The 27,919-nt window shown below is 52.9% G+C and overlaps 1 protein-coding gene across 5 annotated transcripts in view; it reads right to left on the bottom strand.

The window, feature by feature from the left end:
- ARHGEF4 (Rho guanine nucleotide exchange factor 4) overlaps window positions 1-26,503 on the bottom strand; it is a 206,915-nt gene extending 180,412 nt beyond the window's left edge. Inside the window, exon 1 of one of the 5 annotated variants that reach the window (XM_055109386.2) lies at window positions 26,377-26,503. In XM_055109386.2, coding sequence (XP_054965361.1) covers window positions 26,377-26,415 — 39 coding nt within the window. In that variant the 5' untranslated portion in view covers window positions 26,416-26,503. The remainder of the gene's footprint in view (window positions 1-26,376) is intronic. The other 4 variants (XM_055109385.1, XM_057301584.1, XM_057301585.1 and 1 more) reach the window with 4 other exon arrangements.
- Window positions 26,504-27,919: the final 1,416 nt, after the last annotated feature.

Genomic DNA, 27,919 nt, shown 5'->3' on the forward strand with positions numbered 1-27,919 from the left:
TATTACAAGAAAGAAAAACTACACACCAACTGCTCTCATAAACACAGATGCAAAAATCCTCAACAGAATTCTAGCAGATGGAATCCACCAATGTATCAAAAGAATTGTACACCATGACCAAGTGGAATTTATCCCAGGTACGCAAGGCTGGTTCAAAAATCAATTAACATAATCCATCATATCAACAGGCTAGAAAAGAGAAATCATAGACCAATCAATAGATGCAGAAAGAGTATCTGGCAGAATTCAACATACCTATGTGATAAAAACCCTCAGCAAGCTAAGGATACAAGGAGACATCCTTACCTTGACAAAGAACATCTACACGAAACCCACGGGTAACATCATGCATCCTAGTGAGAAGTCCCTTTGCCACATAACATAGCATGGAAGTAGCACCAGAGGACTAAGGTCATATGGGCCAAAATCCTGCCTGCCATACCCACCTTCTTCTTTTTTTTCCAGACGGAGTTTCGCTCTTGTCACCCAGGCTGGAGTGCAGTGGCACAATCTTGGCTCACTGCAACCTCTGCTTCCCGGGTTCAAGCAATTCTCCTGCCTCAGTCTCCCGAGTAGCTGGATTACAGATGCATGCCACCACACCTAGCTATTTTATTTAAAAAAAATTTTTTTTGGTCTCTAGAGATGTGGCCTTGCTGTGCTGCCCAGATCTGTCTCATACTCTTGGCCTTAAGCAATCCTTCCACCTCAGCCTCCCAAAGTACTGGGATTACAGGTGTGAGCAACTGAGCCCAGCCAGATCAATGTTTTTATTCGATCCTAAAGTTTTCCTCTTCAGGCCCCTGGACCTAACTTAGCAGCACATGAAGAAAAGACCCAGGATTTGAGTCCACAGTGGAATGTGGCAGTCAAAAGAGCTAATTCTGTCATGGAATGCCTCAACTGACATGCATCCCTCAGGAGAATGGGGTGTGAGTCTACCGCTCCTCTGGGCCGGTCAGGCACCAGAGATCCCCCCTCAGTCTAAGGCCCACACTCAAGTAAAGGACTGACGGACTTGATCACAGCCTGAGATCAAGAGCCAGCTGGATGCAGAATGATTTAAGAACTGAGCTTGTTTGACCCCAAGGGAAAAGAAAAGATGACTGGAGGCAAAACAAACAAACAAACAAAACCTATCTTTGACTTTATTCACCATCACTTGGAAAGGAAACTAGACTTTTTCCGCGAGGATCAGAAAAGAGAAAGATCAGCAGTCGACAGCCCCGCAGGGGGTCCTGAGTGTGTGATTTGGAATGTGATTGTGGCAGATCACTTTATACCTAATGGCCAGGTCCTTCCATCTGGAAAATAACCATGATGACTAGGAGGAGGAGGTGACACAACCTGCCTCACGTGGGAGGAACGACCTGAGAGGATATTTCCGAGGCTCAGCACCGTTCTGGAAACAATAACTGCACCGTCAGTGCTAAGAGTATTATTAACAGGAGAGAGATTTCCATTTAATACAAGGCATGACTTTCCAGCAACTGGACTGTACAACATCTCCTGGGTTACCCCAGAAGGCACTCGAGGAGGCTGTAAAGGGGAGCACTTGGTAAATACCGGACACGATGCTGCCATAGTCCCTCATATGCACAGTTCTCTAAATCCCTGTCATTGGTCTGCCTGTCTTGAAAGGCCCAGGGCAATTTCCTCCCTCTTCTGAGATGCCTGTTTTGACTACTCCAACCCTCCCTAAATGCTTTAAAATTTTGAACTGTGGTTGTAGATTTCATAATCAAATCCTTGCTTATGTAGCAAGTCCCTCCTCTGAGGACAGGGAGTATGACCTCTCACTTGCATCACTGTATCGGCTTTGCATACAACAAAAACGTTCAGGAAGTACTGGCTGGTTGGCTGGCTCTGCTCCCAGAACACACAGCCATGTGCGTCTCCATCAAAGGAAAGGTGCTTCAGACAGCTGCCATCACTCACACGCTGTTTAAAAAGGATTTGTTGAGCTATAATTCACATACCATACCAATTACCCACTTACAGTAGACAATTGAATGTTTTTAAATAAATTCAGAGTTGTGCAACCATCACCACAATCTACTCTTAGAACATGTTTGTACTAATACTTGCTGTATTTTTTGTTTTTGTTTTTGTTTTGAGACAGAGTCTGGCTCTGTCGCCCAGATTGGAGTGCAGAGGCATGATCTCGGCTCACTACAACTTCCGCCTCCTGGGTTCAAGCAATTGTCCTGCCTCAGTTTCCTGAGTAGCTGAGATTACAGGGGTGCACCACCACACCTGGCTAATTTTTTGTATTTCAGTAGAGAAGGGATTTCCCATGTTGGCCAGGTTGGTCTTGAACTCCTGACCTCAAGTGATTCGCCTGCCTCGGCCTCCCAAAGTGCTGGGATTATAGGCGTGAGCCAGCGTGCCTGGCCAAAACGCCATACTCCTTAACATTCACTCCCCACTCCCCTTCAACACTTCACCCCTCACTCCAGCCCCAGGCAACTACTAATTGACTTTCTATCTCTATAGACCTGCTGATCCTGGGTATTTCCTATAAATGGAATCATGCAATATGTTGTTCTTTGTGACTGGCTCCTGTGACTAGGCGTAATTATTTTGAGATTCATCTATGTTGCTGAATGTGTCAATAACTCACTCCTTTTTTTTTTTTTTTTCTTTCATTCTCTGAGACAGAGTCTCTGTCGCCCAGGCTGGAGTGCAGTGGTGCAATCTTGGCTCACTGCAAGCTCCGCCTCCCGGGTTCACACCATTCTTCTGCCTCAGCCTCCCGAGTAGCTGGGACTACAGGCGCCCGCCACCATGCCCAGCTAATTTTTTTTGTGTTTTTAGTAGAGACGGGGTTTCACCGTGTTTGCCAGGATGGTCTCGATCTCCTGACCTCGTGATCTGCCTGCCTCGGCCTCCCAAAGTGCTGGGATTACAGGTGTGAGCCACTGTGCCCCGCCTAACTCACTCTTGTTGTTGAGCAGTATTCCACCCTATGGATATGCCAGAATTTGTTCATCCTCTCAATTGCTGATGGAGACTTGAGTTGTTCACGATTTTGAACTGTTATGAAGTTGCTTTGTGCATTTGTGTCCAAGTCTTTGTGTGGATGTGTGCTTTCATTTCTCTTGGATAAATGCATAGGAGTGGAATTGCTGGGTCATGTGGTAACTCTACGTTTAACATTTTGAAGGACTACCAAATTCAAAGCAGATGCACCACTTTACAATCCTGCCAGGAATGTATGAAGGTCTCAACTTCTCCATATACTTGACAACACTTGCTGTATATTTTATTAGTCATGTTGATGGGGGTGAAGTGGTAGCTCACTGTGCTTTTCATTTGCATTTCCCTAATGATGAAGATGCGGAAGAAATTTGTATGTGCTTATTGGCCATTTGTATACCTTCATTGGAGAAGTGTCTGTTGAAATCCTTTTCTATTTTTAATTTTTATTCATTGTTTTCAGGTTCTCTCATGAGGTTGCATAATCCTTGGCCTACTTTTATTTTTTATTTATTTTTATTTTTTATTTCCATAGGTTTTGGGGGAACAGGTGGTATTTGGTTACATACATAAGTTCTTTAGTGGTGACTTCTGAGATTTGGGTGCACCCATCACCCGAGCAGGGTACACTGTACACATTTGTAGTCTTTTACCCCTTAGCCCTCTCCCACCCTTTCCCGCGTCCGTAAAGTCTCTCATACCATTCTTATGCCTTTCTTTGCCTACTTTTAAATTGAGGTATTTGTGTTTTTACTATTGAGTTGTACAGATTTTTGTTTTTACTTTTTTTTTTTTTTTTTGAGTTGGAGTCTTGCTAGGTTGCCCAGGCTGGTCTCAAACTCATAGGCTCAAGTAACCCTCCTGCCTTGGCCTCTCTAAGTACTGGGATTACAAGCATGAGCCACCATACTCGGCCTGTAAGGACTGTTTATGTATATTCTGGATACAAATTCTTTATCAGATACACAATTTGATTTGAAATTTTTTTTTTTTTGAGATGGACTCTTGCCCTGTTTCCCAGGCTGCAGTACAGTGGCACGATCATGGCTCACTGCAACCTCCGCTTCCTGAGTTCAAGCAATTCTGCCTCAGCCTCCCAAGTAGCTGGGATTACAGGTGCATGCCATCATGCCCAGCTAATTTTTGTATTTTTAGTAGAGAGGGGGTTTCACCGTGTTGGTCAGGCTGGTCTTGATCTCGTGACCTCATGATCTGCCCGCTTTGGCCTCCCAAAGTGCTGGGATTACAGGCGTGAGCCACTGTGCCTGGCCCAGATTTACATAATTTTTCTTTTGTCATTTCTGCTTTTCTTGTATCTAAGAAACCATTGCCTAACCCACGATGCAAAGATTTACTCTTATGTTTTCTTCTGTAACTTTGTTCTTTTTATATTTATTTGTTTATTTATTTGGAGACAGAGTCTTGCTCTATCCCCCAGGCTATAGTGCAGTGGCGTGATCTCGGCTCACTGCATCCTCCACCTCCTGGGTTCAAGTGATTCTCCTGCCTCAGCCTCCCAAGTAGCTGGAGTTACAGGTGCCTGCCACCATGCCCAGCTAATTTTTGTATTTTTCATAGAGACGGGGTTTCACCATGTTGGCCAGGCTGGTCTCAAACTCCTGACCTCAGGTGATCCACCCGCCTCAGCCTCCCGAGTAGCTGGGATTACAGGCACATACCACCACGTCCAGCTAATTTTTTGTATTTTTAGTAGAGATGGGGTTTCACCACGTTGGCCAGGATGGTCTCAATCTCCCGACCTTGTGATCTGCCTGCCTTGGCCTCCCGAAGTGCTGGGATTACAGGCATGAGCCACTGCCCCTGGCCCTTGGACTATATTTCATATGCAATTGAGAAAAATGTGTGTCCTACTTCTGTTTGGTGGAGCATCCTATAGATATATGTTAGGTCTAATGATTTGTAGTGCTGTTCAAGTCTTCTGATTTTCTGCCTAGTTGCTCTATCAACGAATGAAAGGGTGATCTCCAACTATTGTTGTTACATTGTTTGCTTCTCCCATCAATTCTGCCTGTTTCAGCTTCATGTATTTTGGGTCCTGTTAGTAGGTGCGCATATGTTTATAACTGTTTTATTGTCTGGATAGATCTAAACTTTTATCATTATAAAATGTCCCTCTTTATCTGTGGTAAAACTTCTGTTTTAAAATCTATGTAGGCTGATATTTATATAGCTACCCCAGCTCATGCAGTTATGATGGTATGTTTTTCCACCCTTAACTTTCAACGTATTTGCATCTTTGAATCTAAGGTATCTCCTGGCCAGGCGTGGTGGGTCACACCTGTAATCCCAGAACTTTGGGAGGCCGAGGTGGGCGGATCACCTGAGGTCGGGGTTCAAGACCAGCCTGACCAACACGGAGAAACCCCGTCTCTACTAAAAAAGAAAAATACAAAATTAGCCGGGCGTGGTGGTGAATGCCTGTAATCTCAGCTACTCGGGAGGCTGAGGCAGGAGAATCACTTGAACCCCGGAGGCGGAGGTTGCAGTGAGCAAGATTGCACCATCGCACTCCAGCCTGGGCAACAAGAGCAAAACTCCATCTCAAATAAATAAATAAATAAAATAAATTTAAAAAATAAAGTACCTCCTATAAAAATATATAGCTGGATCTTGTTTTTCTTTTTAAGAAAAAATTCATTCTGACAGTCTCTGCCTTAGTTTGGGTTGTTTAATTGGTATGGTTACATTTATATCTGCCATTTTGATTTTTGTTATTTTTTATGTGTTTTGTCTTTTTGTACCTCGGTTCTTCCTTTTGCATTTAGTGAATATGTTCTAGTGTGACAGTTTAATCTTTTTAATGCTTTTTTTTTTTTTTTTTTTTTTTACTATGTAAGTTCTTTCCTTAGTGCTTGCTCTAGGGCTTACAATATTCATCTTAGCTTGTAAAATCTACTTCAGATTTATACTACTTAATTCTAGTCAGATACAGAAACTTTACTCTTATATAGCGCTACTCTCTTCTTTGTGTGTATGTATGCATTACTAATGTTGCACATATTGTGTTTCCATATGTTACAAACAGATCAATACACTGCTTCATATAATCTTATGTCTTTTTTAAGGAGTGGAGAGGCAAGTACATATTTATAGAGTTTATTATGTTAATTTTTTATTTTATTTTTTTGAGATGGAGTCTCGCTCTGTCGCCCAGGCTGGAGTGCAGTGACGCGATCTCGGCTCACCGCAAGCTTCGCCTCCCGCGTTCATGCCATTCTTCTGCCTCAGCCTCCCAAGTAGCTGGGACTACAGGCACCCGCCACCATGCCCAGCTAATTTTTTGTATTATTATTTTTTTTTAGTAGAGACGGGGTTTCACCATGTTAGCCAGGATGGTCTTGATCTCTTGACCTTGTGATCCACCTGCCTCGGCCTCCCAAAGTGCTGGGATTACAGGCGTGAGCCACTGCACCCAGCCTATGTTAACTTTTAAATTTCCCATTCTCTTCATTTCCTTCTATGGATTTGGGTTGCCACCTGCTAAGCTCCACTGCAGCTTTGTTCCCAATCACCTCTGTGCTTTTACTGTGAAGCATATTACATTTCTTTTTTTTTAATATACTTTAAGTTTTAGGGTACATGTGCACAACGTGCAGGTTAGTTACATATGTATACATGCGCCATGTTGGTGTGCTGCACCCATTAACTCGTCATTTAACATTAGGTATACCTCCTATATGCTATAGGTCCACCAATACAATGATACATGGATTATTTTCCGCAATCACTTTCTAAACAGTTAAGAAGAAAAAATATGCAATTGCTCTATCTCTTATAATTACCTAAATAATCACTTTTACTGGCAATCTCGATTTATTCATGTGGATTTGAATTATTCTCTGGTGTCACTTGCTCTCAGCCTGAGGAATTTCCTTTAGTATTTCTTGCAAGGCAAATCTGCTAGCAACAAATTATTTCCATTTTTTATATCTGGGAATTATTTTATTCTACCTTCTCCTCTCCTTTTATCCCCATATATGTTGGTGCACTTAATAGTGTCCAACATTTCCGAGTCTTTGTTCATTTTTCTTCATTCTTTTTTACGTCTGTTCTTCAAATTACATAATCTCTATTCATTAAGTTCATGGATTCTTCTACCAGCTCAAATCTACTGTTCAGCCCCTCTGGTGAATTTTTCACTTGGTTAATTTCTATTTGGTTGTTATATTTTCCATATCTTTAACAATATTATGTATTTGAAGAGACATTGCTATCACACCTTCCTTGAATTCTTTATTCATGGCTTCCTTTAGTTATTTGAACTGAGTTATAATAGCTGCTTTGAAGTCTTAGTCTGCTGAGGCCACCAATGACACCCCTTCAAAAAGATATTTCTATGGCTCGCTTTCTGCCCTGTATATGGGTCACACTTTCCTATTTCTTTGCCTGTCTTTTATTTTTTGTTTTGTTGTTGAAAACTGGACATTTCAGATAACATTATAGCAATTCTGATACTAATACTTGTCCTGTGGGTTGTTGATATCGTTATGGTTGTTGTTTGATTGGTCAATTGTTTATTTGTTTAAACTTCTGGTTGCCCTGCCTTTTGTTTTTTCTTGAAGTAAGCAATAACGACTTAACTCAGCCAGCTTAGATTATTCAAACTGCACATTTCATAGAAAACACTGGCTATTGATTGGCTCCTGAGAGATCATCTCTGAGGTCTTAGGATATCCTGCCTTCTTTGGTCTGCCTGAGGCCCTAGGGGACTGGAGTCTGAATAGTTAAGTTCAGTCATGCAAGTATGCATGCCTGTATGACTGACCCCAATAAAACCCTGGGCACCAAGGCTCAGGGGAGCTTCCTGGTTGTAACACTTCACGTGGGTTGTCACACATTGTTGCTGAAGATTAAGCACTGCATGCCACTTCCTAGGAGGGGACACCTGGAAGCTTGCAGCTGGTCTCTCCTGGACTCCACCTTCTGTACCTCTTCCCTCTGCTGACTTAAATCTGTATCTTTTCACTGTAATAAACCATAACCATGAGTATAACAGCTTTTCAGAGTTACACTCATGGTCCTGTGAGTCCCAGTGGATTGTCAAGCCTCACAGTGGTCTTGGTGACCCCTGACTCATGAACCTACCAGCTTCCTCTTAGTTGCTCCCCACTAAGAGCTGCACTGTTTTTGGCACTGTTTTTGGCAGTACCCTTAAGGCATGGGTTCTCCAACTTTTTGTTTCAAGTAAAAAGACTCCTCCGGCCGGGCGCGGTAGCTCACGTCTGTAATCCCAGCACTTTGGGAGGCCGAGGCAGGCGGATCACAAGGTCAGGAGATTGAGACCATCCTATGAATGGTGAAACCCTGTCTCTACTAAAAATACAAAAAAAAAAATTTGCCGGGCGTGGTCGCGGGTGCCTGTTGTCCCAGCTACTCGGGAGGCTTAGGTGGGAGAATGGCGTGAACCCAGGAGGCAGAACTTGCAGTGAGCCGAGATTGCGCCACTGCACTCCAGCCTCGGCGACAGAGTGAGACTCTGTCTCGAAAATAAATAAATAAATAAATAAATAAATAAATAAATAAATAAAAGTCAGACTCCTCCAGCAAAGCTGCACGCCCTGCCTTTCCCCCTGGGCAGAAGCCCTGCATCAGAACACAGAGCTGGGGGTGGGGGCCTGCTTTTCCTGATGACATCCCCATTCTACCAGCTGGCACTGGTTGCCTGGCAGTCCCTGGTCTTCCTGTCTCGCCCCTCCTGGTGTGGAACCTCCATCCTGTGAGTGAGATGAGATGGGGGCACTGGGGCCAGCCTGCTGTGCTTGGAGCAGGCCTCCACCCTATAGCGTGGGTTGGGTGTGGAAGTGATCCCCAGACTTCTCAGCAGCACTTGCCAGAAACAGAGCTTCTGCAACATGGGGCTGAGGATGAGAATGCCAGCAGCCTGACCCTCCTGGGGTGCAGCCAAAGCACCAGCCTATCAGAGGACAGGAGTGACAGCCCCGTCTTCTTGGCCATACCTGCTGGGGTAGAGCTTCCCCAGGGTGTGCCCACCCCACTTCCTAGGAAGAGGTGGGGCGTGATGACCTCAGATTTATAGAGCCAGACTCCAAAGAATAAATGTGTGTTATTTGTCCTCCGTGCCAAAGCATGAGCTCCAGGACAGGGGTCCCAGCCTGTGCCACTGCTGATTCCCAAGCACCAAGGACAGGGTTTGGCCTATAATTTTAACACTTGAATGTTCCTTACAGCTATGATGTAATTAATCATTCTGTGGATTTTATGAACCATTTTGTGCAGGTATGCTATAATTTTTTAATTTACCGTTTCTCTTTTATTGGTCATGTTTCTTGGCTTCCCAAGTTATTTCCACACACATCAGATTTTATCCTTACAGTGACCCTATGAGGTGAGCAGGGCAGGACATTCCCATTTGACAGACAAGAGGACTAAGACCTCTCTCCTACAGGCTAAGAAACCTGCCCAGAATCTCACAGCAAGGTATGGGCAAGGCTGAGACTAGCCTGTAGGTATGACTGTCCATCCTTCAAGGCTAACTAAGCTCACTACAATATCTCTGTGGCCTGCATCCTCCGCCTCACCTCCTGAGCCACACAGTAGGGCCCACCATTCCTGGGATGATGGCAGGGCTTGTGTGGTTTTCCCACAACACTGGACCCAAGCAAGGCTGCTGCTCACATGCTGTGTCCTGGTGCTGTGCTGACTCCCACTGGAGAGGGGCAGACCGCACCATAGGCCCCTAGGAGAGCCAAAGACAACGGGAGACGTTGCTCTTCCTGGACACCGATGTGCACAGGCACCAGGACCACGGACAGCCCACACCTGGCTCAGCAGCTCATCCCCAGGGGACACACAGGAGGCCCAGGCCTGCAGAGCGGAGACATGCCCCTCCCTCACAACATCTGTGAAACAGGCAGGTGAAGACTGGCCGTGTGCTTTGCAGAGTAGCACGTGATTGAGGTTCAGAAAGGAAGGGAGAGGTGGCTGCATGAGATGCCTTGTCTAGACCTCACCTGGACTCAGGAAGTCTGAAAAACAACTCTGTGAAGCCGGCAGGATGTTCCAGGAAAGAAGGCAGAGACCAGCCAAGCCGTGTGCCCAGAGAGGCTCTCCTACCTCAGGCTCAGGGCTCCCTCCTCCACCAGCTACTCTGAATTTTCTACCATCAGGATCCATCACTGGCCACGTGCACAGTAACTAACACGCACTGTGAATCATCATGCAGATCGTCTGGCAGACCCCAAGTTGGGCCTTGGGATAGGTGTGGGGATTCCGGAGTCCCTCATGGTGCCATATGAAGGCCAAGCAGGACATTGAGAAACAGCCCCCTGGGACCCAAAGCACAAAACATGCATGGCCTTGGTGCTGGACATGCCCTGCTGACCCTCGAGGGGAGCATCAGGCTGCTGGAAGGAGGTTCTTCCCAGCTGCCCAGGTGGCAGGCCCCGCCCAGGGCGATCAGTCTGCTCTGAGCCTCCAGATGGGGCAGCCGGCTGCTGCTGAGCTCCCAGCTGCCAAGGCTGCCCTTGTGTCGCTCAGCCCTTTTCTGTCTGCTCCTGGGCTCTGGGCTCACAGAGCACAACCCTGAGGAGTGGTGCCTCCTGTGCGTGCTGGCTTGAGACTCAGCACAAGCTGCATCTCACTGTCTCCCCACTGCAGCTCTCCACCGCCCGCAGGAGGCGACGGGGCTCAGGCCCACCTCAGTCCTGCTCGGCTTTCAGATCTCTCTCCCATCCTGCGGTCTCCTCCTGAGACTCTCGGAGTTCTGCACATCGTGCTCGCTCGCCTCCGTGCAGGGCGTCCTACCTTATGGGCCAGGCTCCCCCAACCCACCCCACAGTCAGTCTTGCCCGGGGACTTACCCAGCTCACAGTCCCCCCTACCCCCACCAGCTCACAGTCTGGCCCGATGGCTCCCCACTCCCCACAGTCAGTCTCATCAAGGCATCGCTTCATCTGTGCAGCCTCCTTGGAGGTCCTGGAGGCAGAACGGCACCCCGATGTTGTGCCTTGTGCCTGTGTCCTGCATGACACCACACTGTGGTCTGCTATCACCTGTCCATCCTCTCGGCTCCCCAAGACTCTCCTTTCCCCTTTGACAGGGTTGAGAGTTTCCTTTCCTGGGCTCCCCACACCAGCCATGCCCTGGTCATATCTCCCACTGCACAGGTGATGCTGTCGCTGTGGGCCAGCCCACCTGTCTCCACCACTAGACCCATGAGCTCGTCAGAAGGGAGGGCCTGCCTGAGCCTCTGCATCCCCAGCCCCAGCGCAGGGCGTGCCGTGGAGCAGGCGCTCAGCCAACTCTTGAAAGAATAAAAGCTGTGAAGTTGGAATGGCTCATCTCCCCCACTGTAAAAATAACATCTGTAATAATAAAATAGCTACGGATAAAGTGCTGCCACGTGCCCTGTGCCTTTTAGACATTATTTATTCCTAACATGAGGCAAGTCTGATTGTCTGTATTCTCCAGGTAAGGAAACTGAAGTTCAGGACAGTTAAGCACCAACCTGGCAGGTGGCAGCATTTGAATTTGGACCAGGTCTCCAGCTTCTACAAACATTCACTCACGATGTCTCATTTGGGCCTTACACAAGCCCGGAGAGACTGGCAGAGCAGGTCAACAACCCTGCATTTCCTGCTGGCTGTGTCCATGGAGGCCCCGGGAGGGTTGGGACCTTGTTCCAGCTCACGGATGAGCTGAGGACAGCAGCAGTCAGAAGGATCACAGTGGCCAAGAGCCATGTCATTACCCTTCTTCTTCATGTGACCCACAGAGTGTCGAGCTCTGCCCTGCTGCTTTGCAGACAGACTGGAGCCCCCCCAGCCCGTCCACTCCACCCTCTCGGATAGAGACCACGTGCAGCCGCCCACTCAGGCCCGGAGCACCTGCACGGTGGGCGAAGGGCAGGCCTCGGCAGCGCAGCAAACTCCCCAACCCGCATGAACCGCACCAGGTTCTGGCTGAGAGCACATTCTCACCCCACTCCCAGCTGCCTGTCTCATGGGAAGATGTGAGCTTCCTTCCCCTGAGAAGACACAACAGTGTGAGCACCAGCACTGCATGGTTGATGGATGCGAACCAGGGCTGGCTGTGGAGCTGGCGCCAGCACCCTCCTGACAGTTGGCGCCACCAACAGATGCATCCAGATTAGTGTCCTCTCTGCCCTGCATTCCCAGGTCACAGCTGCCTGGCTGCCAGGGCAGGAAAGGCACATGCTGGCCTCTGGCAGGTCCTATCCCAACCACCCTTCTCAAAGTGCAGGCACTTCTCCGCTCCACAGCGGTCAGGACGCCGGTGTTCACAGCACAGAAAGCTGGCGGACTCATGTCCTGCCTGCCCTCCCACAGCTCTGCAAGGGGACCCAGCAGGCTGGTTTTTTTGGTTGTGCAGCAGAATGAACCCATTCCAAGAAGCTGAGTGAACGGCCCAAACTCGGAACTCGGGGGCTGCCCAGGCTATACCGAGGGCCTGAAGCCCCTCAGGCCTGCATGGGACAGAAGCCTCTCCCTCTGACAATGCCCCACAGAAGCGCATGCATGACAGAGGCCCAGCAGCCTCAGCTGCCATCTGAGGGGGTCTTGTTGGAAAGACTGTACAGTGGCAGGGGATTTGATGCTGACTCCTGCTTCCCCTTCCCGTGGTGTGGCTCTGCTCACCTCCACATGCACCTCAGTCCCCTGTCTACCGAGGGAGGCCCCATCACGAGGGCATCTGAAGGTAGGGACATGGGGTAGGGACACCACCCTGTGGCCCACTGCACCCCTGCTTGGGGCACTGTAGCCCCCACAATCTGCCCTACTTCCCATGGGCTATGTGCCCACCTTGTGGATGCAGACAGCCCACCTGGGGGAACCTGTGTCCTTGCAGGGGGAGGTGTTGGGCAATTCGGAATTGGAAGTCCGAGCAGCAGCCGTTTGGATGCTGGCTGTGGATGATGGACAGCTGGAGAGGCTCTCAGGACTGGGCTCATGGAGGGAGCAGAGCAGAGCCAGCTCCCAGAAAGCCTCTGGCCACAGGCAGCAGCAGCTGCCTAGGCAGACTTGGGACACGGGTATCATCAGAAACAACAGCTCTCCATGGTGTCCTGAGAGGAGACCTCTCCACATGAGGGGTACCAGGGACACAGCAGGCAGTGGCCAGTGGCTCCTCCTTCCTCAGGTACAGACAGGCCTGATCCCACACACTTCCCAAGAGGCCCCTAGAGAGGCTGCCCCCTCCCTGGGGCACTGGCCCAACTGCTCCTGTGAGTCCCTCTGAGGATGCCCTAGAAACGTGGGCTGCTTTGAGAACCCCCATGGGGCCAGGAGGTTGACCCAGCAGTAGGGGAGGCTCCCGGTGGGGTGAGGGCTTGGGACCTCCCTGGGATGCCACACACTGGCCCCAGACCACACGTGCAGTTACAGCGTCCTGTTTCCTGCTTACAAAGATGCCACTAAGTCAAGGAGAGCTTTTGAGGAAGAAGAAAAAATCACTATGTTAAATGTACACATCAATTACAAATGCATTTTCATTTCACAAGTATTATACCGTTTTTTAAAGAGTGTATCCTAGGCTGGGTAAGGTGGCTCAAGCCTGTAATCCCAGCACTTCGGGAGGCTGACGTGGGTGGATCACTTGAGGTCACAAGTTTGAGACCAGACTGGACATGGTGAAACACTGTCTCTACTAAAAATACAAAAATTAGCTGGACGTGGTGGTGTGCACCTGTAATTCCAGCTACTCAGGAGATTGAGGCAGGAGAATATTTGAACCTGGGAGGAGGAGGTTGCAGTGAGCTGAGATCGCGCCACTGCACTCCAGCCTGGGTGACAGAGCAAGACTCCGTCTCAGAAAAAAAAAAAAAAAAAAAGTATCCTAGATCATGGAAAGGAGGTGTGTGATAGTGGTCCCTCTGCTCAGAGATTGAGGGTCTCCTCCTTCAAGTTCCAGGGCAGACAGGCAGCCTGGGACAGCCTGTGGGGTGCCCCCAGGAGCAAAATGGCTGCCATCCCACCTCACAGGCCAGGGCACTGGGGCCCCAGGCAAAGTTGTCTCTAAGGGCAGCAAAGGGGGTGACCCTCCCTATAGGGCACAGAAAATTCCCCTGCATCCTAAAGCCCCCCCAGCCCTGCCTGCATCTCTCTGCCCCCTGGCATGACAATACGCACCCAACAAAACAGGGTGTTCTTGCCCCAACGCTCCCCAGCTTTTTCATCACTCTCCCGTTACTCTTTGGGGAGCTCCAGGAGGTGGGCACACTGAGAAACAAACTAAAGTTGGGACACTGAGAGGGGTCACGGAGCCAGAACCAAGGCCCCAGATCCCAAGGGAGGGTGGGAAGAGGTGCTCTTGGCTGGGGATGGGGACCCGAGGAGGAGGGGGGCAGCAGGGGAGTCCCCACAGCTGTCCTCTCCTCCTCTGCCACTGGGGGGTGCACAGGTGGGCAGTGCCCCCAACTAGCATGGCTGGGATGGAGGATCCGAGGTGCCCAGGGCCCGCTTAGCCTCTCCAAGGCGCAACTCCCATTCTGCCCACCACCCTCCAGCTCCAGAATGGGGGCTGGTGCCTGGCACTTCCTCTTCAGGGCCCATCACCCCTGAGCCTCACTGTGCCACCCAGGCCTGTCTCCTGTGCCCTGTATCCCTGTCCCACTCACACTGACAACCAAGCATGTCCCCTTGGGGCCTGGTCTCCCTGCAGACCGGGAGGCAAGTGTCATGTGACTGGAACCCTCACTAAAACATGCACAGGGCCCCAGCTCCACTCACAGCTCCAAGCCCCGCACTGGAGGGAGGAAGAGACAGGATCACTCGAGCACTGTCCTCAGGAGCTGGGGATTCAGAGCAGGAGCCTCCCTGCCGTCCACTGGTCCCTGGGCCCTGGGAATGCCACGCAGGAGGTGCCTGCACACCCATGTGGGGAGGGCTTCCAGTGCCAGCGCTCAGAGCCTTCGTTGAATTCTCACAAGGCTGCCAACCTTTACTACCCAGAGGGCTCGGAAGCCCCTGTCCAGGGGCTGCAGGTATGTCTTGCTCATGGCCTGACCTCCCTGGCACCCAGCACGGGCCTGGACTCTAACAAGACTAGTTAAATGCTGTGCGTGGGGATGAAAACACTGGCCTTGGGGTCGAGTCGGTATGCTGGGGCAGCGCACAGGGTGGTTCAGACGCGATCCTGGCCTGAGGCCCTGCTGCCCCACAGGGTGGGCGGGAGCAGCCCAGAGCGCCTCTCCCCACAGGCCTGCTGCAGCCCCTCTGAGGTCAGGAAGCCTCACCCTTCAGGCCAAAGCCACCCACCCTGTGAAGATGGCCTGCTCCCACCCTGGAGACTAGCCACAGCCCACCCTCCCTGCCCACCTGGGCAGAGGCCCCATGTCCTCAGATGACTTTCCTTCCTCTCCTCTGGAAGAGCCCCTGCAACCACGTGGCTCCCTCACACCCGTGGCCTCCACTCAGCAGGTCAGCTTCGCCCACAGACAGACCCCAGCCCAGCGGCCCAGCTCCAATCCCACACCTTCCTGAGGCTCAGACCTAGCCTTTCAGAGGGGCTGTGGGGAGGGTCAGGGCACGCAGGCCCTCATGCCAGGGGCAGCGGAGCCAGCACACGGATGGGCCTTCAAGGCCGCCTTCCATGCCTGACTCACCCCCAGGTGGAGGCCTCACCTTCTCTAAGCCAGCACTGTTCCTGTGAAGCCTCGCCTGATGTTTTCTAAACTCTAGAACTCACAGAGAGAAAGGGGACCTGGGTGGACTCAGGGAAGGACAGGACACCAAATGTGCCCCTGCTTCAGGGGGTCAGGCCCTCGGAGCCAAGCGTTGGGGTGGAAAAGCAGCTGGGGCCACAGCATTGAGCACTCAAGGTTTGCAGGTAAAAAGGAACATTCCACAAACGTCAGCACATGTGACTGTCACAGCCACCTTACAGAGAGGAACCATTATCCTCGTTTTACAGATATGAAGACTGAGGGATGAATGATTAAGTCACACCAAATGTGCACAGTTATGATCTTTTGGTGCCTCCAAGTCCAACGTGGTGACTGAAACCTCCTGTCTTCCAGATGCCTCTGGGTGCCCATGAGGGCTCAATAATTTCCCCCAGCCTCCTCTGCATTGAGGCACTCATACTCCAGGTGAAAAGCGATTCAAGAGGAAGCAGGAGACGCCCCTGGTCACTAATATCACCCAGTTTGTCAGATTCAGCTCAGGCACTGAGCAGTGTCCGGAAAGGCCAGATTCCTGGGAGGGGAAGGGTAGCCTGCTTCTGGAGGGTGCAGCCGGCTTTGGGGCCAGGTGTCCGGCAGGGGCCAGGCTGGGAAAGGCCCTCAGGGTCGCCTTGACTGGACCCAGTGCGTCAGGAATCCACACAGGGCTCTTAGCCCACGCACATCAGAATTACACCCAGGCTTTCCCTAAAGACCTGCTCAGGCCTCCTCTGGAGAATCAAATCTGGGGCTTGGAGGGCTTGGCACATGTCTGTGGATACAGTGGAAACACACTCTGTGTATCTGCCAACCGGCAGGCCCTGATTCTCCTGCTAAACGTACCCGTGTCACATAACTCGACCCCCGGGGCCCACAACTCCCACCTCATGATGAATCAGAAGAATAAGCCTCTCCGGACTCATGTCTGAGCACAGACAAACGTGCATTGCCCTGACCACAGAAGCCCCATCAATGCCCTGCACCAGCTGTCTGAGTGTCCCAGCTGCCTGGCTGTCCAGCTCTGGCCTGGCTTCCTTCCTCCTTCTGCTAAAGAAAGACCCCTGACCCTAGAGCTGCCCCCGCACCTCCTGAGGGCATCCATCCAAGCAAAGTCCAGCTTCCTCAAGCCCCTCTCACTGGGCCCGAATCCTGCCCTAAGTCCCTACTCTCTCGCCGTACCATATCGCTCTCCCCATGTGCACCTCCCCACGGCAGGGGTCACAGCCCCCGCAGGCAGGTTCCTGAGGGTCCTGGAGGGAGGGCGCTGGCCTGGGGGTGCTGAGAGGGAGGACTGGCTTACGCTACACAGCCAAGCGGGGCAGGGAGGCTGGCGTAGGGCCAGCGGCCTGGTCCTGCTTTGGCAGTCGGTGTGGGTGGCTCCTGGGATCCCAGCACCCGAGAAGAGGTGACTCTTGGGTTGTGGGGGTCTCAGATGACCAGTCACCCCAGGCTGACAGTTCCCAGGCCCTAGGCCCTGGCGGCACCAGCCAGCAAGGACACAGCACTGATGACAGTTTTGGTTTGAGCTGATCACTCAGCCGAGGAAGGCCTAACCACTGGGCACCCAGAGAGCGGATACAGGAAGCAAGGGGCTTGTTTGAGCTCTCAGAGAAGGTCCTGGGCAACAGACCTTGAGCCAGGCCTGCAGAGAGATGGCTGCCTTCTGGCCGAGGTGGGCCTGGCTTGATCGAGGTGTAACTGACGCACAATAAACTCACACACTGGAAGCACAACCTGAGGGTTTCGACCGGTGCACAGTCAGCAGCAAATCTCCACTGCCTCTGTCCTTCCTCATCTGCCCTCTGGCTTCCGCCCACGCTCACCTGTCCCCAGGCAGCCACTTGTGTGCTTTCTGTCACTGTAGGTTCGCATTTGGGATCACACCGTAGGTCTGGCTTCTGCCACTGGGCCTGGTTCCCTGGAGGCCCATCCGGCCTGATGTGTATGGCAGCAGTTCCCTCCCTCCTAGTGCTGCTCTGTGGATGTGCCACCCTGTGAGTCGCTTCCAGGTCTTCTCACAAGCTTGAGTCCTCACACAGAGGCAGACTGTACCACTTGACCCAGCCACACCCACTGTGCTCTGAGGAGGATGTTCTCATAGTCAGCATGCCTCTGTAAAAACACACTTTCTAGGCTGGGTGCAGTGGCTCAAGCCTGTAATCCCAGCACTTTGGGAGGCCGAGGTGGGCAGATCACAAGGTCAAGAGATCGAGACCAGCCTAGCCAACATGGTGAAACCCCATCTCTACTAAAAATACAAAAATTAGCCGGGTGTGGTGGCGGGTGCCTGTACTGGGCTCCCATGATCCTCCTGCCTCAACCTCCCAAGCAGCTGGGACTACAGGTGTGTGCACCATGCCACGCTAATTTTTTTTAAAACATTTTTGTAGAGACGGGGTCTCCCTATGTTGCCCAGGCTGGTCTGGAACTCCTGGGCTCAAATGGCCTCCCAAAGTGCTGGGATTACAGGTGTGAGCCACCGTGCCCGGCCAAAAACTCACTTTCTACCTAGAGCAGGAACTTCGGCCAGCAACATCAGGCAGCATCACACTTGGCCAAGTTTCAGAGATGGGTTTCCATTCAACCCCACTGGTTATAAGTAAAATATAGCGGGCCGGGTGGCTCACGCCTGTAATCCCAGCACTTTGGGAGGCTGAGGAGGGCGGATCATGAGGTCAGGAGTTCAAGACCAGCCTGGCCAACATGGTGAAACTCAGTTTCTACTAAAAATACAAAAATTAGCTGGGTGTGGTGGTGGACGCCTGTAATCCCAGCTACTTTAGAGACTGAGGTAGGAGAATCACTTGAACCCGGAGGTGGAGGTTGCAATGAGATGAGATCGCGCCATTACACTCCAGCCTGGGTAACAAGAGTATGAGATTCTGTCTCAAATATATATATACATATATATATATTTGCTTGGGGAAGACAAAAATAGGGATTGGGGGGGATAGCTAATAGTTGTTGGGTGCTCTCTCCACATGCTTTCCCTTGGTTTTGTTATTTTAAATTTTCACATGCCCCTGAGAGTGAAGGCGTTACATGAAGGTGCCCCAGGGCACAGAGCTCTATGGGAGAGTGGGCCCACCCAGGGGCCATCACCATCACAAAGGGACCCTGGGAAGAGGGGCAGCTTCCAAGGAGTGCTCCAAGGAGACCTCTTCTCGAGCATGGGCAATCTTCAGTTCACAGGCAAAAAAGCTGTGGAAGAGAGACAAATCGACCCCTGTGGTACAAACGTGGCTGATACCCAAGGCATTTCAAGCTAGCCAGGGTGGGACAGGGTCTCTAGGGGTTTACTGCCGGGGTTTGCATCCGGCCCACCAGGCAGGGCGCCCCGCCTCCTTTACAACAGGGCAACGTGAGGGCTGGAGGGCCTCACAGGCAGCACCATCCCTGTCTGTGGAGGGTCCCGGAGCCAGGGATGGGCCAATGGGCAATATCGTTTAAACCTCACCACCTTATAACTGGCAGAAGGTGAGGGGCAGCCCATTGCAGAGATGAGGAAATCACATATGGGATCCAGAAAGACACAGCACTTCTCCTGAGCCAGGGAGCTAGTTGCGCTCAGCGGGAGAAGCAAACAAAACGTATGGGGTCAGCGACTCCTACAGGAGACCCAGAGTGAATTCAAACCCTCTGCAGGGTCTGGTACCTTCCCAGGTTATAAACAGTGGCTGGAGTCTCAGGAAGGGCTGAGGACACCTGACTGAAGCCAGTGGGAGGACAGGGACACAGAGGTGGGGCAGGCTGTGCCCAGCCCATACCTGGAGAGCAGGGCTGTGCTCCACCCAAGTTTGGAGAGAAGGTTTCAGGAGTTCATGTCTCTAGAAACATCAATCTGGGGCCCTCTGGATTCAGGACCCCCCTGGGGCTCTGACCTGGCCACACACAGACTCAGCGCATTTCCCGAGGATACGCTGTGCTCCAAACCCTGGCCCTGCCCTCAGAGCTGACAGCCCAGAGGGAGAGAACAACCTTTGGAGATGCCAATTATGTCCCAACAAGCAGGGGGTGCTTGAGAACTTGTGTTGTACAGAAAGACCATCTGGTGAGGTCAGGGGAGAGCCCAACGGGGCAGAGGCAGGGTCTGGAGGAAAAGCACAGGTGGGAACCGTGCCCCCCCTTGGAAGGGCAGTGGGGGAGAGGAGGCCTATAGCACGAGGAAGCACTGGTGCCTCTGAGCAGCAACGCAGCCAAGGCTGGCAAGTCCAGGTTAGCAGGAGGCACAGCCCAGGGGAGGCACGGAAGGCCTGCTGGCAGGCAGCTGGCTCCCCTGCCGGGTCTGCCCCACCCACTCCACCATGCAGGAGACCAGCCTCTGTGGGGTTCAAGAGGGCAGCCCGCCCCAGCTCAGGGTCTCCAGCCTTGGGTTCCTTCTGCGACCTTCACCCAGAAGAGTTCAAGGATGTAGGTGGCTCCCTGGCAGAGGCCCCAGGAACCTGGAGTTTAGACCCTCCTTCCGCCACAAATGTGGAGGGGCCAAGTGAGTCCTGGAGAATTTCTCAGTCATACACCATGAGTGGGTATTGGCTGCCCCGTGCTGAACAGCTGCTGGGACTGGGGAGAGGAGGAGATCCCAATATAACCGAAAATCTGGCCCCATCTATCTTGAAAATAGAAAGGAGGCAGATATCCTCTCGTCCCACCCTCTGGCAGCTCAGCTAAGACCCAGCCAGGACCCTGGCTCTTGAGGACAGACCTCACCGCCTACAAGAGACACTAGAGGGTGTTGTCAGCAGAGCAGTGGAGCCCACACCCGGGGCAGCCCCACAGGCCCAGCTGCACGTCGCCCCCTTCATCCCTGCACAAGCTGGGCCAATGAGCTACCCCCAACCTGCCAAGATGTCACTCTTTTTTCACTTAACTGGAGCCCTTTACTGTCTTTGGCAATCAAGATCCTTCACTAGTAAAGAAACTGGTACCAGGATCCCTGCGGGTAAGAGATCTGCAGGAAGGTGGGGAGGAGAGCTGGGACTGCGGATTTCACCTAGTTGAAGCCAAAAGCCATGGAAATACATTACCACGTGGAAGATGTGGAACTCCAGTATCTCACTGCCTGCATGGCCAGCCCCTAAATAAATTATCAATGGTGGCCAAGTGACTACTGGGTGCTTTGTGGGAGAAACAGCTCTTGCTACAAAATCCAAATGAAAGGCATGAAGAATCCAAGGACTGCCGGGTGCACTTGCTACTTCTAACTGCCCTGTACAGCTTAAAGTGAGGTAATAACATACTCTGTCCTCACAGGGCCTCTCTACCACTCTACATAAAGTACGAGTATCTCTTCTCTTCTGCAGCCACAGGCCTGAGATATCCCAGAACCAAAAGCAGTCTGACTCCACCAATCTGCAGACTGGCGCATTATACAGCCAGAAGGATGTGTTGTTTCCTTGCTCCTTGAGTGACAGTCAGGGTACGGTTTGGGAAAGAGTGGAACCCTCACCTTAGGAGTGGGGATGCACTGGGGGCTCACAACCCCACTGAACCCTTGCTCCTCTCTCTGGCTGCTTCAGGCTGTTATGCCCTCCCCAGCAAGTCACCCTGTTCTGCTCATGCCCACCCTGGCCCCTTTCCCTGCCTCCAGGCCAAAGAGCAGAGTCAGATCCCAGCATAGCCAAGGGAACCAATTACAAGTGAAACCATCAAGGAAAAGACACATACTTCAGAGAACGAGGACTGTGTCAACATACACCAGCAAAAACCAGGGAGAATGGTGAGAACGGATTTGGAGTGTCCCCGACCCTGGGGGAAGAGCATCACCCCAGGCCAGGGCAATGTACTGCTGCAGGTGCGCCCCCCATGCTGGAGTCCAAGAGCCAGCAGGTGAGCTGTTGGTTCCCTGACCTCAGCTTGATAGTGGCTCCACAAAGTGAAACTGAATAGCCAAAATCCCTTGAAGGAATCCAGACATCTGAAGGGATACAGTGTTGGTGGAGACCGATCAAGAGCAACCTGTACAACATCCCTAACCATGTCTCCAGGGGAGCCAAAAGGACCTGCCCCAGCCCGAAGCACCAAGAAACATTTAGGAAGGAGAACACTAACAGCTTGGAATATTGCCACAGACATCGTTCTCTATCAGCTGGAGATGATGATGGGAGACCTTCCCGTTGGTGGAAATTCTACAGATGAGAACGGTGAGGCTGGCACGACAGAGGATGGGAGGAAGCATTCAGGTGCCGGCAGCCAGAGGGGCACAAGATGTTCTCATGCTGAGACTCCTTGGCACTGACGACTCACCCGTGGCACTGCTAGGACTGAAATCAACAGGTAATGCCAATAAGGTCCTATCTGATGTGTGTAGTATTAATAGAAATGTCAAAAAAAAAAAAAAAAGCTTTCTAGGCCTGGCGCGGTGGCTCATGCTTGTAATCCCAGCACTTTGGGAGACTAAGGCGGACGAATCACGAGGTCAGGAGTTCGAGACCAGCCTGGCCAGCATAGCGAAATCCCATCTCTACTAAAAATACAAAAAATTAGTCGGGCATGGTGGTGCGTGCCTGTAATCCCACCTAGTTGGGAGGCTGAGGTAGGAGAACTGCTTGAACCCAGAAGACGGAGGTTGCAGTGAGCTGAGATCGCGCCACTGCATTCCAGCCTGGGTGACAAAGCGAGACTCTGTCTCAAACAAACAAACAAACAACCACTTTTTAAAACTAGGTCTGGTAGGCAGGAGTCTACCATGAGTGCCTAGAACAACATCCGGCGTATAGTAGGTGTTCAACCAATATTTGCTGAATAAACTGCATTGCCTCTTGCCCAATTCCCAGATTTCTCAATAGACCCAAAACTCCTTGAGTTGTAGGGAGGCTGGTCACCTGCGTAACAGCACAGGTATATGCCGTGAATCTTCCAGAGCCTTCTGGACAGAGAAGTACCTGGACCTCCCGGCACCACTGAGGGCTGGTTCTGAGCTGACACTGTTCCTGGTAGCCCAGGATGTCTCCACAGCCTGCCACCAGGAGTGAGGCTTGCCAGAGGCAGTGGCGCATGCAGGCCATGACGAGAGCTGTGCCCTGCGTCCACCTCGTGGCAGCCCACTGGGATCCCAAACCTGTCCTATGGCAATTTCCCTAGTTCCTGAGTGCTCAGGTGACAAACACATGCCAGTACGTGGCAGGAACTTCATCCTGGCTTCCTGAGCCATGGTGTGGAGGCTTCTGTGGTGGGAAAGACTACCTGGATGGCTCTACAACTCCCTCCCCTCCAAAATAGTGGCTCATTAGCAACACCTCACCCCTGGAGACTGAGAAACCACCAGCACCCAAGGCAGAAGACGCTGCTGCATCCCCCCTTAACCTGCCAGGTAGGCTTGTGCAGGAGACACGGGGACTTGAAAATGCGGTGGACGGATCTGGGTTCAATCAAGTGGATTCTCTCATCAGCTGTGCTGTCCCACTTATGACCTCCCTACCGGACTGAAGCTGTCCCAATCCTTGGCATAGTATAGAGCCACTGATTGGATGAAAACTCAGTCTATGTGTGTGTGTGCACCTGTGTGTACACCTGTGTGTCTGTGTGTGTGCCTGTGTGTCCCAAGTGTGTATGCCTGTGTGTGTGTGTGCCCATATGTATACCTATGTATGTCTGTGTGTATGTGCCTATGTGCGTGCTTCCTGCTGCAGTACTCAGGAATTCACGGAAGTGGGTTGGCTTCCCTGTCATGGGGCACAGCACCCCACCTTCACGACTTGTCTCGGCTTACTGATTCTGTGCCACGGTTTAGCCAACAAAGACCTTGACCTTTCTCTCCCGAGGACCTCATGTGGGTCTTCCACACACTAATAGGTCTTGGAGGAAACCAAGTAGCAAAGTACCCTAAGTGTTAGGACATACATGTACCAGAGAGTAGGACACACATTCCATGAAAATACAGGGACCTGCCACTTCAGTGACGGCTCCAGGCAGGCAGCAGGGGGTCCAGCTGTCTGGAACATTTTGAAATACACCCTCGAAATCAAAAGTCATGCTTGGCCCACACACGATGCTGGGAGGGCCTCTGGATTTTTGAGACAACATATTTTCCTTTTGGGTGTGCTGCTCCTCTGACTCATTTGCTGGGTGACCCCCCAAGGCGGCGCACCTGTGTGGGCCCCTGGCAGGTGCAGGCTCTCCGACTGGTCTGCCTGCACGGGGAGGGACTCTGCCACACGACTATCATGCCCCATGGATCCCACGGTGCCCAACGTGCCCAAGCAGATCTGTGTGCTGTACAGAGTCTGTACCAAGTGCCACCAGAAGGCACACCTGGGGCCTTGGGGTCCTCCTCCTGAGCTTGGTGGAGACTAGCTGCATCTTGGCTAACAGAGTCTGACTGGGAGACCCAGACAATCTGAGGTTCCCAGAATGAAGTGGCCTTTTCTGGCCCAGTCCAGCACCCATCATCAGGGGTACCTCATAGGACCAATCCCTGGGGACACCAGGAGGCACCAGGCGGTGACTGAAGCACGTAGCTCCTCTGCCCACCCCACAACCTGTGTCCTCACGGGGTATTCCTTACGACCAGTGTCTGAGAGGAACAAGTATGAACTACGTTGTCGGTGGCTCGGCAAGACACACTCACACAGCCAGAAGTGGACTGCTGTGGCAGTCAGAGCCCCTCCCATGTGGACAGCAGAAAGGAGACCCTCTGAGGGGCACAGGTGATGCTTCCTGTGGTGTGCATGGGGAGGCCTCAGGTGTCTCAGGACCTACAGGGACCTGAGGCAGAAAGTATGGAAAGGCCTCTCTGAATAGATGGGGAACTGGAGGACCGTGTGTGTCAGAAATACTTTCACAAAGGCCAAATCCCAGGAGCCTCCCAGGCAGCAGCAAGCAAGGTGGCTGCCCAGAGATGTCCAGTGGTCTCTCCTCCAGCCACACTCCACCTGCTCCTGGAGCTTCTGGGGCCAGCTGGGTGACTCAGATTCTGTCCAGGCATCTTGGATTCTGTCCGGCTACCTTCCCCTCACCTGGGCAACTCCTTGCCACCCTTGCTGTGGGTGCAGCAGAACCAAGGTCCAGGGCTCACCACTTCATAAACACACATTTCTTTCCTTCCTTCCCTCCCTCCTTCCTTCCTTCCTTCCTTCCTTTCCTTCCTTCCTTTCCTTCCTTCCTTCTTTTCTTTTTCTTTTTTTTTGAGACGGAGTCTCGCTCTATCACCCATGCTGGAGTGCAGTGGTGCTATCTCGGCTCACTGCAACCTCTGTCTCCCGGGTTCAAGCAATTCTCCTGCCTCAGACTCCCAAGTAGCTGGGATTACAGGCGCCCACTACCGCACCCGGCTGATTTTTGTATTTTTAGTAGAGACGGGGTTTTGACATGTTGGCCAGGCTGGTCTCGAACTCGTGACCTCAGGCGATCCGCCCCCCCACTCGGCCTCCCACAGTGCTGAGATTACAGGCATGAGCCACCGCGCCGGGCCACACTCACATTTTCTAATAAGACCTTCACACTAACCCTGAAAGGTGTGGAGGGCGTGGAAACATCACCCACATTTTTCAAAACAAAGACCCAGGTGGTTATGTGATTGTCCCAAGATTGTACACCTCCTCAATGACAGAGTCGGCATTTGAAGGGGGTCTGAGCTCTTCCAAGCTATCTCCTACACTCACCAGCACAGGTTCCTGAAAGGCTGCCTTCCCGGCTGTCCGGCCCTCTCCACTCTTGATGCCAGCGATCACTTCGTTATCGCTGGGGGTGGGAGCTGATGCCAGGCCAGCGGATAGGCTGAGGGCAGGGCTCCTGCAGGTCTGCCCTGGGTCACCTGGCTTCCTGCCCCTTTCACTAGAGCTCTCAGGGCCACAGAACTCCGACCTCAACCTCCCGTCTTCAACTCCGGGAGAAGATGGCTGCACAGCCAAGTAGGGCGCCCTCCCGCCTTCCCGCCCCGACAGCCCCACACAGGTCTGCCTCCCCCTGGACCTGCAGCTGACAGCTGGTGGCTCTTCCCCGCCTCTCCTTTCATGCAGTTGCTCCCGGAGTAGGAGCCCATCGGAGCTCAGCACTACCCAGCGTCGCAACCGCCCTCCCGCTGGCTCACCTGGGGAGGTCGGGCTTGGCAACCTGTGGCCGGCCACCCCTGACAGTGCCCCGGAGCCCCCGGCCCATCTTGGGGTTCCTGTGGGGGCAGCGAGGTGGAGGCGTCCCAACTGAGTGGGTCCCGGATGGTGAGCGGGCCCGGAAATCAGGCCAGAGAGGGGGCACCCCGAGCAGGAGCCCAACAGCCCCGACCCCAGTTCCAGCCCCTTGCCGCTGCTGCGCCCTCGCGTACTCTCAGCCTGGGGAATAACAACAGCAACCACTTCTCCCGTACCCACCGGGCCGGCACCAGCCCTCCTTCCCAAAACAGCTGGTACTGCGCCAAGCGGCAGAGGCTCCGAGTGCCCTGCGCGCCCAGGCCGGTCCAGGCAGCGGCTCCGAGTGCCCCGCGCGCCCAGGACGGTCCAGGTGCGGGGAGGCCGGCTCAGGCGCTCGCCCTTGCCCTCTCAGGGGCTCGCCCCGGGCCGCCGTCCCTACCGCCCCCAACGGAGCCCCCTCCTTCCCCGCGCTCGAGACGGCCCCACTTTGCAGGACGCCGCCTCCGGTCTGCACGTCGGAAAGTTGGGAGCGGCGGGGAGCCACGAGGGTGTCCCCACCCACCGGGTGCCCAGAGGACGGCCCGGGGCGCAGCAGCCAGCGCGGGCTGTGCTCCTCCCCACCCGCGCAGGGCGCCGCAAGCCCGACCCCAAGTCCCGGACGCCGGCTCTCACCTTGAAGAAGCTCCGGAGGAAGTGCACGACGCTGAGCATGGTGGCCGCCGGGACGCCCGGAGCCCGGCCGCAGCACTACGAGCCGCGCCGCCGAGCCGGCTCCACCGACGCCACCCCGCGCCCCGCCCTAGGGTCCGCCCCCGCGCCCTCGCCCGGACGCTCCGCCCCCGCAAACCTGGCCACTGGAGGCACGTGAGGTCCAGGCTCCTGCCCTGCCCGCCCCTGGGCTTTGGTCACCCGCGGGACTGCGCACGCACAGGCACACAGCAGAGCCGTCCACAGACCCGGCCCAGGGGCCGCCGGGATCATCCCGCCCAGCCGAGCTCCTGGGCCCCCTTGAAGCCTAGGAGTGTTTTCTCAGAGAGAAAGCAGCACGCTTCTTGCGCATTTGCACATCTCCAACGCAGCGCTTCGGCCTGTCCCCCGCACTGGAGACTCAGGTGCCTCCGCCCTCCTGAGAGCAGGGGCGGCCTCTCTGCTGAGAGTTCTGATTGTCAAGCTCCCAGAACTTTCAGAGCTCAGTCCGCCCAGCGTTCTTCTTTACCAGTTGAGGAAACGGAGGCCCAGAGAGGCTGTGCAGCGCGCCGGCACTCACACACCTGGTGGGGACAAATGTGGACTAGGATATCTGGGACCGAAGTCTTGGCCTCCAGCTCCCTCTTGCCTCCCACTTACCTTTCCAGGTATGTCCTGCAGATAGGATGTAAGTGAATGGTCACACCCATAACCATTAAGGAGCGCAGCTTTCTGCTAAGGGGCAAAGGGAAGTCCTCGTTGCTTTCTTTGCAGGGGTTTAAGGAGACAGGGCCTGCCAGGAAACACTCTAACCAGCCCTAGGACCGCACTATTTTAAATCAGAAGAAAAAAACTGAGTATAATAAAATAATAATGAATCTAGCCTGGAGTATATTCATCTTTATATGAATGCAGTTGTAAACTCTAATTTTAACTATTTTATTTTATGCAGGAAGAGGCCCACGAAAGCTAAGACCCCAAGGCCCATGTGCACCATACTGCAGCCCTGCTCTGTCCACCATTTCTGGGATCGGCGCCCCACAGAGGGAGAGCATCTGCCCAGACTGGCTTTTTGCACCCCCGCTCAAGCCTGCACCCTCGTCCAAGTCCTAGCCCCACTGAACGCTATGCCTGGTCAGCAGTGCGTGTCAGGGGTGCCTGGCAGAGTGTGCATTTTCCGTACACCCAACCTGTCTCTGCCTCTCCCCAGGCCCTCACAGCAACCAGGCCAGGCGAGAAGCTTGGGAGATAGATACCCAGAGGAGGCACTGTGGGGCCATCTGAAGATCCTGCGTCCCCTGTCACAGCCTTTATGTTACCCAGGGTCCATGACTGTGCTAGAAGCATGTCCCTGAGGCCCATGGTGGTGGGAGGAGGGTGTGGGATTCGGATCTGGGCACCTGGCTGTGCTGCACACCAGTTGTGTAATCATGATCATCTGCTCTAAACACGTATCTTTAACATTCGAGAGGAATGACCGCCTGGTGGGGTTGCCATGGAGAGTACGTGAGAAATTAAACCTCACAGG

This window comes from Pan paniscus, chromosome 13, assembly GCF_029289425.2.
Source record: "Pan paniscus chromosome 13, NHGRI_mPanPan1-v2.0_pri, whole genome shotgun sequence".
Lineage (NCBI taxonomy): Eukaryota > Metazoa > Chordata > Mammalia > Primates > Hominidae > Pan > Pan paniscus.